Source organism: Solanum pennellii, chromosome 5 (assembly GCF_001406875.1).
Source record: "Solanum pennellii chromosome 5, SPENNV200".
Classification (NCBI taxonomy): domain Eukaryota; kingdom Viridiplantae; phylum Streptophyta; class Magnoliopsida; order Solanales; family Solanaceae; genus Solanum; species Solanum pennellii.
In genome coordinates this window covers 76616381-76628136 of record NC_028641.1, presented here as the reverse complement: position 1 = coordinate 76628136, position 11756 = coordinate 76616381, and the positions used below count along the sequence as shown (strand labels likewise).

The following is an 11756-nucleotide window of genomic DNA, read 5'->3' as shown; positions in this document are numbered from 1 at the left end:
GCAAAACTAGGTATATAGGATTGAGGGGTCATCTAAATCTCTTTCAGTGTAAAATTATTTTATTTCTACATTATTAAAGTTATTTTATATATATCATAAGTTAAGTCTGGAGTGCTAGTTCGGAGCCAAAATTTGCACTGATAAAGAAAGTTCAAAATATGAAAAGGCAAACACACAAAGAAGTCGAAAGGTTATATATACATATATATATATATATATATGTATAACTTGCTATTTATTTTTAATATTAATAAATAATTAGCATGAGTTAGTTTTCTAGTAGATAACTAAATTAACTCATATTTTATTCTGATAATTGCTATCGATATAATGACTAATATAATACTATTAAGTTGGGAAAAAAATTCTTTTGACGTTACAAAAAAAAAATATATTTTGGACCAATTCAATAATTCTTTAATAATGTTAGGCATAAAAGGAAAAAAAATTGAAGAAAATCTTGAGGGTTTGCACGTATAATACTGAATTAGTCCTTAGGGACCCACAGGAGATGTGTACCTATCGCGGCGTGCGACACGGTGTTTGATAAAAAATTTATCGCGGCGTGCGACACCTCCTTCGATAATAGAGTTTGTCGCACCGTGCGATACGTCCGTCGAATCATAATATATGTCGTGGCCCACGTTCGACGAGTCATAACATCTGTCGCGACACGTGCACGTCCCTTGAAATGGTACATCCTCTTTGATTGCTTATTCTTTCTTAATTTACGTAACGCTTGTCCCAATCATGTTTCAGAACCAATGAAAATGAAATGTTCACACAAATAATGAGTAGATGACCATTTTCTTAACAATGCACACGATTCACAACAACACAATTGTGATACAACATTAGCAATGAATCAATAAGTATTTCAAACCATTATCAACGCATCACACGCTAATAATAATCACACTGCCTCTTATTACCCTTTTTTCATCATTAGAATTATTCAATTTGGACAAGTAAACTCATCACCAAATTCCATTGCTCTCCAACACATATATAATACACGAGAAAGTCACTTGCTTCAGTCGAACAATCACTCTGAGACTTGAGTCTTCTCCTTTTATTGAACTTTCAAATAAATGCAATCTATTCAAATAAGTAATTACAGTAATATATATATATATATATAGCCTAGACCCATAAAATTCACTCATAGGTCAAATCTATAATCAAGTTCCTAATTTTTAGGTCAATTAATATGTCAAGTCTCATATTTCTTATATTCCTAGCCTAGGATTTGAGTTTCAACTCCTCAAATACTATAACTCTAATGAAATTTATTTATCGTAATATATTTAATCATCTATCTCGATATATTTAAAACTTGAATCATAATATAATATTATCCGATAGAAGTTCAACCACAAAAGATAAACCTACACCAACTAACCTATTTCAAGAACCTAAACTATAAAATATAAAAATATTATTCTCATGTTCTTGTAATCATTATACTATAATCCTAGGAACCATTACTCAACCATCAAATATGAAATTTATCTCCAAGTTTTTAATAATATCAATAATATAATGTTTTAAAAAAACGTCAAACCTATATTCGTTCATCCCCATTATTCTCATATCTAACATATAATATTAATAAATTTCTACACCTACATTATTTTATAATCATTAAGAGGGATAATCACCTAACAATTTCAAATCTCTTTTTGATATTTTTTATTTTTATATCCTGTGCACAAGTAGACACTTAAATTTTTATAAAACTGAATAAAAAAGATAACTAAATTGCACTAGTTAGTTTCTACTAGATAACTAAATTAAGTCATATCTTATCCTCATAATTGCTCTAATGACTAACATAATACTATATCTTAGAATAATTTCTTTGACCGTTACTAAAAAAAAATGTTTTGGACCAATTCAATAATTCTCGAATAATGTTAGGCATAAAAGACAAAAAAAAAAAGTAGAAGAAAACTTTGAGGGTTGCACATAATTATTTACATGATCGGATTATTTTGAATTTTTTTAAATATCAAATTAAATTATTTGTGTAAATTTTTAAATTTATAAATCAAATCATACTAAGAAAAAGTTGGGTTTTTTTTTTCAATCTCGGATTGGTTTGGATTTTTCAAATACCAAACCAAAACATTTGTGTCGAATTTTCTAATCAAACCAAACTAATAAACCTCGACTTTTTTTCCAGGTTTTTGGATTTTTCGGTCTAAATTATTAATACAAACATATAATTAACTTGTGCTCCAAATATTTTTTCGTAAGTCTAATCAAAATACAACTATTTAAGGTGTTTCTTAAGAAAATAACACAAATATGAGATAAGTGATGACATCAAAATATTCAATAAAAAAATAGTAATTTATATAAAATAAATATTGCAAATTGATAAGTCATAATGAAAATAATCATAATTTAAAAATATAAATCATGCTAAAATAAGTCTAATAAGTATTAATTACATGATTAAACATTAAAGAAAAAATAAAATTAGATTATGCATTTTAAATGTCTAAAACAATGTAAAATTAAAGAACAAATATTCAACATTGTTGTCATTCTTAGGGTTGAATTGAATTAATTTATTTTGTTAACATTATTATTGAGTTAATTTCGAAATTGAGCTTTATTAGAATTACTAACATCTATAGACTATAACCTTTATTGGACCATTTAAAATTCTAAATCTCAAAAACTTGAAAAAAATATGTGAAGAGATAAAAAGTTACGAAAACGTATAAATAATATTTAAAAATTACATTGAAGTAATTTCTTTTATATATAAAATAAATTTTAAATAGTATATATATAATATCAAGTTGATTTGATCCCTGATAGATCTTTTATAGTTAAAACCAAATCAATCCAAGTACATTTGAATTTTTTTTTCTACTACCAAACCAAATCATTAGGGAATTTTTTTTATTTAACTTAATTTGCGATTTGATTCAATTTTCAGTTCGATTGTATAGACCCCCAATAATCTCAGAGCACAATTTCCATTATTATCCCCCGAAAAAAATGGCACGTTGATGGTCACTAAAATGTTTGTTTTTATATATTCACCACTAATTAATCGATTCAAATCTATGACTAAAGTAGTGATAAAAGAGATGTGATTTTTCAAAAGAATTTGTAATGTATTAACCAAAATAAGAATTTGTAATGTATTAACCAAAATTAAAGGATCGAAACCCCAAGTACATACATTAAAATTTAATTAATCGAAATTCACACCACATTAGATCTCGGGAGAAGCACTCCTACAAAAGATTTAAATCCAAGACCTCGTAGTTAAGAAAACAACTCAATCTAAAGGACTACTTGGCACTCGATTCAAAATTCAACCCTTTATTCTTCTTCTACACTTGAATATCAAACTACTGTACACGAATGTGTTTAATCCATACATTACCTGTTGTAGCGCTAGCCGCTACTTCATGAGATATCTTAGAATAATAAGTGTGAGCACAAGACATGTATATATCAACTTGTGTACTAATATGACATTAATTGAATTCCATTCAAGGTGCTAACACCAACATAACCCACTTAATCAAGCAATAATTTGTCTAACCAAAGTCAAAATAGACTTCTAAAACCCACTAGGATCAAATAAAAATCTCAAACATGGCATAAGATACCTAATGAAAAAGGTACTTTAAATAACATAAAATAGGCCAACACTTGATACTAGGAACAAATAAAGCTCCATATCAGTCATGTTTCTAATGTCATAAGCGCCAAACGAAAGCAAACTAAACAAAATTTGCAAGATAAATGGTTTAAACCAATATATATCCTGATTCAAACACGAAAAATTTCTGCGAAATTAGATCCTAGCCTACACTTTGATAGCATACTTTCTCAAAGGGAAGTACATCTCCTTCTTCTTCTCTCTCTCCGTCTTCAAGGAAGCCTGTACGAATAAAGAGTACAAGTTCACGTCATTAATTCTGTTATTTACTATTGTAGTAAAGTAACGACGACATTGCTTGTAAAGAGAAAAGAGATGCAGGAGAATTTAAGAAAACTGTGGCAGCATAGCATCACAAACTCCTTACATGAATTGAGTTAGAAAATAGAAGGCCTGTGGTAATCTATATGCCGCATACACTACACTACTACTCCCCCCATCGCTATTTAAAATTATTTGAAAAAATGTTGCAAAAAAAGTACGACCTCCTTCCAATTTATATGCCACTGTTTGACCAAGCAGTTGGTAAAGTTTAAGAAAGAAACGAACTAATGAAATTTGTGGTCTTGAAACGAACCTTAGCCATTGGTGTGGCTATAAATCGTATCATTAAAGAGTAAAAAGAAGAGTTCTAAAGTTAAATTGTTTCTACTGTCGAAAGGTGACATTTTTTTTGGATAGATTAAAAGGGGAAGTGTGCGACATAGATTGGGAGCAAAGACAAAATACTTAACTAAACCAAAAACTAACAAATCCATTCTTAGGATAGATGAAATCATATATAGAACCAAGAGTAGCACATGCATTGCAAAATTATGACCCCAGAAGCTCAATAGCTCTAAGTGCATAAAGACTAGTTAAAGGCTAAGATCAAGGATTACCTGGTGCTTGGTCAAACGCTTGCGGATGGCCCTAGTTTTCTTTGGGCGCAGGTCAAGAGGCAGGTATTTCTTGTTCTTGTAAACTTCCCTAAGAGCAGCCTTTTGCTTCTGTGAAATAACAGTCAGAACCTGGGCAATAGACAACCTTACCACCTTGCTGCATCCACACAATCATTAAGATAATCAGGGTCGAGTATCAAAAGTATAAACAAAGCCATAAAACACTCAAATTGATAATAGCCAAAACATTTGCATTAGTTGATTCATTCTATCGGTCACCAAACTAAGAAAAAGACACCAACAATTACGTTTTTCTTGCATGAGGTGAGAATAATCACCACCACTCCATTTCAAAAGATCATCAATACTAAGTGCTCCTATGATGTTACGATAACAACGATCCCTTATAACAAGTCATCAGAGCATACAAATTAATTCACTATCGTATTGGTTTCTAGCAATGCTCTCGATCACTAACTAGCTTGACTGATTATATATGTCAAGTGGGAAAAAAGGACAACACTTAAAAAGTAATTCGCAATTAATGCATCAAACTATAAACAGTATTGTTAAAATCATACCGAGTGCATTCGCAGTGCAATTTAGAATAAGTAATGTACATGTAGCTCATTTCAAATGTATGCTTTCGCAATCACACTAATCACTTGCAATATACAAATTTCAAGCAAAATCAAACTAAACTAACTCAAACAAAGACAGAATGCATACATTTTGGAGAGCTTGTTAGGAGCACCACCAGTGACCTTCGCAACACGAAGAAGAGCAAGTTCTGCCTTCAAATCCTTCAACTGAGTCAATAGATCAGGCTTCGACTTGTTCCTCAGCTCATGAACCTTGATTCTGGCTGCATTTTCACCAAAAACACAAAATTAACCACTAAAACTACATCAGATTTACGAAGCTAAATCAATCAACTACTCCTCACTTCCAAATTAACCACAATTTCAGCTACACAAAACCTCTGTATAGACTCCCCTCCGTTTACGTTCAAATTCACCATAAATCACAAAATTGTAACAAATCAATCAATCAAACTATACCTCAACTGAAAATCACTACGATAGACTATTTTTAAACGTAAAAATCACAAAAATTGAATAAAAACTATAAAATTGATTCAGGATTAGCGATTTTACAGTGATTTGAGTATACATACCCATTGTTGATGTTGGCGGAGAGTACTACTGAGGCGGCGGCGACGGCGACGGCGGCTCGTGAATGTGGATTCTGAAACCCTAAATGGAAAAAAGAGGGAATTTGGGGTAATATTATAGGGTTATATACTGGGCTTTGTCTTAAGTTCTCTTTTGGGCTGGACTTGTCTAGTAATTTGTTGGCCCATATAGTTAAATTATAGGGTTAGCCCGTATCGATCGATCGAGATGCAAAAAAGACACAAATTGTTCTAATCGAAGAATTAACCTAAATGGTCGTTCAAACAATTTGTTTTAATAACAAATAGATGAAAATTGAACAAATTATGTGTAATATATGTGTATAATTATATAATTTTAGTGTAACCTAGTTAAGGGGTTCGTAATTGTCAGCTAATTATCGACTTATCATAATTGCTTACTGATCTTCAACTCAAGTGCTTTTATTTAATGAGCCTAAGTATATCTTCGTGGATAATAAATTCAGGACTTGTTGGTTAATTAGCTAACTTACGCTCTAGTGTTTCATTTTCATAAAACTTTTCTGGTCGTGATCTCTCTATAAAAATACATATCTATTCATTTTTTTTATGTGTATCAGTTAGATAAATGAATAATAAAAAAATTACATTTAAGAATATACAGAGTCATGCATGTTTAGCCACTTGGAAATTACTTTTGACGTTTGAGATTAAAATCGTGTGACTTTCGATACAAAGTTTAACAACAACTTTTTAATATTTTTCCTTCAATTTATAGGATTATTAACAAGAAAAATTCTAAAAGCCTCAACTTTAGTCATACAAACATTCAATAGTGATTTTATCAAATTCTAATAATAGTATCAATTTAAAAGCTCGTAAATGAAGTTTGTTATTAATTTTCTAAAAATTGTAACTCAATATTCATGAACCAACTAGTCAACTTGTAAATAACTACATTACTAAAATTATTATACCACTACATGCGGATATAACTTTGATTATTATACTAAATTTTTAACTCGTGTCAAAAAATGTCAATATTTATATACATATATAATAAAAATTTAACCTCTATATATATATATAATTTTTTCGATAAAAGAATAACTTGTGACACCGTTATTCAGAGCACGTTCGTCCTTGTTAACCATGATTAACTTGTTTTCACATTGATTATCAATTCATTAATCTTAAATTTAAATATAAAGACAAATAAAGTATATAATATGGTCCACCCTATCTAAGTTTTTTTTTTTTGGAAAATTTACTCTTATGGTAGCCACCCTACCTACTCGTCAATCACAAGAACCTTCCTTGTAACCTTCGCCCCTTCTTTCTAGAATAAACTTATCGGTTTAAATTTATTTATCTGATTTTAATATAATACGAAAATTATTGAATTTAATACTTTTAGATTAAAAATGTGTTAAATGTGTTTAATTGTAATCCGTCGAAGATTCATCGAAAACAGTCTTTCTATTTTTTAGATAATAATAAAGTCTGTCTATATTCTATCCGCCATAAACACTACTTTATGAAAATACCAAATACATTGAATTTATTGTTGTTTGTGTCAAATATATTAAAACACAAATATATTATGTATAATATTTTCTTCGTTTCTATTTATATTATAGATTATGCGCACTTCATAAAATTAGTTACGTTTGTATTGTGCCGTTATTTATATTCAGTGTTCTATTGAATGAACATAAATTAATTTATTTTGAGTAATTAAATTGATCAAATTAATCATTTTAATTTTTTTTATGTTGATCAATATTGAATAATGATGGTTATTTATGTATTGATTTTGTGAAATGACAATATTATTGAGCATCTATTTTTTTTATAAAAATGACATATAAATAAAAACAAAGAATCCGTCCATTTTTATCGTCATGTATCGTTTTTCGAAAAATAATTTGACTAATTTTTAAAGTAAAATTAGATTGCATCAATTCAAAAATTTTAAGCAAAAAAAATTAAATATTAAAAAACTATATGAAAAGTACAATAGATTGAGTAGTTGCATATTAATATATGAATAAATACATTATAAAACGTTAGTCAAAATTTTATATTTTGATTCTATAAAAGGAAACTATCTTAATTAAAAATGAACGGACGAGATGATATTATTTTGTCGGACTAAAAAGGAAAGTAGATCGAAAAAATTGAAACAGAGGGAGTAGCAAAGAAACATAAACGTGGATCAAGTCGTCGTCGTTTTAATACTATTCAAAGTCAAAAGCAGGCAGTCTTGAATAAACAAAATCCCTAAAAACGAGTAAATATACAGCTAATCCTCTCCATATATTCCGATTTCCGATCAAAATTCCTTAATTATAGCGATAACCCATTTCTCAAAATCATCACTTTCTTCAGATTCTCCAAAAATTTCTCAAAAATTCATCAAAATTTCATCTGGGTTCAACTGATTTTGTGTTTTCAGTTGATTTTGAGTTGAAAAAAAAAAAAGATGAACCCTTCATCTTCAACTACTGGGGGTGCTGGATCTGATGATAATACTTCAATTAGAAGAAATTCAAATCGACCCAAGTATTCAAGATTCACTCAACAGGAACTTCCAGCTTGCAAACCGATTCTAACTCCAAAATGGGTGATTTCTGTTTTTTTACTTGTTGGTATTGTGTTTATCCCAATTGGGGTTGTTTCACTTTTAGCATCTAGAGATGTTGTTGAAATTGTTGATCGTTATGATTCTGAATGTGTGCCATCGAATATGACAAATGATAAAATTAGGTTTATAACTAATGATAGTATTGATAAAACATGTATTAGGACTTTGACTGTGCCTAAGAAAATGAAGCAGCCTATTTATATTTATTATCAGCTTGAGAATTATTATCAGAATCATCGTAGGTATGTTAAAAGTCGAAGTGATCAGCAGTTGAAAAGTGCTAGTAGAAGGGATGATACTGGTACTTGTGACCCCGAAGATCGTGTTAATGGTTTACCAATTGTGCCTTGTGGTTTGATTGCTTGGAGTTTGTTCAATGATACTTATAACTTTAGTATTGTTAATAATAATAATAATAATAAGCGGTTGGATGTGAACAAAAATGGTATAGCTTGGAAGAGTGATAGGGATCATAAGTTTGGAAAGGATGTTTTTCCGTCAAACTTTCAGAATGGGACGCTAATCGGGGGTGGGAAGCTTACGAATGAATCGTTGGACAAGCAAGAAAATCTAATTGTTTGGATGAGAACTGCTGCACTTCCGACGTTTAGGAAGTTGTATGGGAAGATAGAGGTGGATCTGGAGGCGGGTGATACATTAAACGTGACGTTGCTGAACAATTACAATACTTATAGTTTCGATGGAAAGAAGAAGCTTGTGCTTTCTACAACTAGCTGGATTGGTGGAAAGAATGATTTTCTTGGTATTGCTTATCTTACTGTAGGTGGATTGTGTTTCTTTCTGGCTATGGCTTTCACGATCGTATATCTAGTTAAGCCAAGACAGCTTGGAGATCCAACATATTTGTCGTGGAACAGGAACCCGGGAGGTAACTAGCATGGACTTGAAGTCTGTTGTGGCTCGAGCCTTTTACCATCTGAGGTTGATGTTGACAAAGCTTGTGTCTTGTAGCAGCTATCTGTCTACAAGTTCTTTTTTTTTGAAATGTTCTGCATATACTTTTAAACTCAATTTGCTAGGAAAACAATGATATGTAATGAAGTATTTTCCCTTTGTTAAGTGTTTATCCAAAATTATGTATGTACAATGGAAGTAATTGCTTAAAGGACTTGAATGATGCCAGTAGATTATAAATGTGATGTTGCAATACATTTACGCTACGTATAGTTTTGATGGAAAGAAGAAATTTGTGCTTTCTACAGCTAGCTGGATTGGTGGAAAGAACGATTTTCTTTTGGTATTACTTATCTAACAGTTGGTAGATTGTGTTTCTTTCTTGCTATGGCTTTCATAACTGTGTATCTAGTTAAGCCAACTTATTTATCGTGGAATCGGAAACAGGTTTTAACAAGCATGCCCATGAAGTCTGTTTGATTGAGCATTCTACCATCTATTTTGGTGAGATGCAAGTCTTGTGTCTTCAAATAACTAATTTGTGTGTACAAGTTCTTTGTGAAAGGTTCTGCATATGTAATGAAAGTACTTTTCCTTTGATAAGTGTCGTCATTCTTGTCTTACGCACTGTGGTGCAAGTAGATTATAAACGTGACCTTACAGTTTCGAGGGCAAGAAGATGCTTGTGCTTTCTACAACTAGTTGGATTGATGATGTTGCTTATCTTACTGTTGGTGGATTGTGTTTCTCTCTGGCTATGGTTTTCATGATTGTGTATCTATTTTAAGCCAAGGCAACTTGGAGATCCAACTTATTTGTCGTGGAATCGGAATCCCAGGAGGTAACTAGCATGCCGATGATGTCTGTTTAGCTTGAGCATTCTACCATCTAGGTTGGTGAGAGATAAAGCTTGCATCTTGTAGTAGCTATCCGTGTACAAGTTATTGAAATGTTCTGCATATAGTTTTCGACTTGCTAGGAAACAATGATATGCAATGATGTGTTTACTTACTCTCCACGGAAGTAGTTGCTCGATGGAGCTGTTCATTTCTTGTCTTACGCACTATGGTGCGAGTAGATTATCTATAGGTTACCATCGAGGGGTATGGTGAGATGATTGGGATCCCGCGACCCCTAATTAGAGGTAACTAAACATGTCTACAAGGTCTGTTGGCTTTGAGCATTCTACCATATAGCTTTGTTGTAGAGTCAAAGCTTGTGTCTTCTAGTAACTGTTTGTGTATGAGTTTTTCATGCATATAGTTTTAGTTTTTGGATCTTTTTCTAGCAAAAAATGATATGAAGTATTTATCCAGCGATATGAAATTATGATTTGAAATCAAATTGATATAAATCTAAAGGTCTGTTTGGACCTTCGATTTGAAGTTATGTAGTATTAGTACTTACATGGAATTGAAGCAACATTGACTCTGTTATGATTCATGATAGTGAGATCCATGAGACCGTTTCTTGACAAATAGAGCATCCATTGATCAACGAGTGGACGCTGAGAAGGATGATGCATTGATGAAATATCAACTAGGAATGTCTTAATAGATCCATAGTGTTGAAACTGAACTGTACTAACGATGTGTGTTGTGTTTGCTGGAAGTCTCTTTGTGCAAAAAGTTGTATCAAATACGAGGTTCGGGGTTGAAGCCCAAATATATCTCCATGTTCGCGACAAAACACTCATTCTTGCACCATCCTCAATCGATACGTGATCTTGAATCTTGTGTATGATATTAATAGGAAGATTCGAAAGTCTGTCGTCGAGTTTTCCCCCTCCAATTCCATGTATGTTAGCCTTATTTGTCATCGCAATTTTCTGTATTCTGATCCAAAAAGAAGAGAGGGAACTTAAAACACAAGTTGAAAACATAACTTTAAGAGATGTTGAATGTTTGTCAAAAGCAAAGCTTAGGCCAAACAACAACATACTCGGTATAGTCCCGGAAAATGAGGTCTGGGGAGGGTAGAGGGTACGTAGACGTTATCCCTACATTCAGAGGTAGAGAGACTGGTTCTGATAGACCCTCGGAATTACTGTTACACCTATCCTCAATTTACATTAGGTTGGACTAGAACGGTTTGTTTTGAATTTTTTTGTTATATTTCCCACTCAGTGTTCGCACTACAACAATAATGATCATTAGCGGCAATTAAATTCTTAATTGTCGCTAAGTATGTATTTTTAGCGGCAATTGACACTCTTTGCCGCTAATGATCATTTTTAGCGGCAATTGTCACTCTTTGTATATGTCCCCTAAAGCCTTTAGCGACATGGTTCTAATGACACTTAACTAATGCCGGTAAAAACTTTAGCACTCTTTATTAATGTCGCTAAAAGTTATTTTTATTGTAGTGTCGCTACCTACTTTGGGACTCAACTAATCTGAATTTGCGCCGGAACCACGAGATTCAAAATATAAACAAGTTTAAAAGAAATACAAAAAGAGGCTATAA

The 11756-nt window shown here is 31.5% G+C and overlaps 2 protein-coding genes across 2 annotated transcripts; one reads left to right on the top strand and one right to left on the bottom strand.

Moving 5' to 3' along the window:
- Positions 1–3605: 3605 nt before the first annotated feature.
- On the bottom strand, positions 3606–5905 carry LOC107020949 (60S ribosomal protein L35). Its single transcript, XM_015221495.2, has 4 exons — positions 5750–5905; positions 5302–5437; positions 4573–4729; positions 3606–3913 (listed from the first exon to the last, which is right to left on the bottom strand). Exons 1-4 carry the CDS (start codon positions 5751–5753, stop codon positions 3839–3841), a joined length of 372 nt encoding a protein of 123 aa, XP_015076981.1. The 5' UTR covers positions 5754–5905; the 3' UTR covers positions 3606–3838.
- Positions 5906–7971: 2066 nt separating this feature from the next.
- On the top strand, positions 7972–9556 carry LOC107020800 (ALA-interacting subunit 3-like). Its single transcript, XM_015221301.2, has one exon. The coding sequence runs from the start codon at positions 8214–8216 to the stop codon at positions 9270–9272; it is 1059 nt and encodes a 352-aa protein (XP_015076787.1). The 5' UTR covers positions 7972–8213; the 3' UTR covers positions 9273–9556.
- Positions 9557–11756: the final 2200 nt, after the last annotated feature.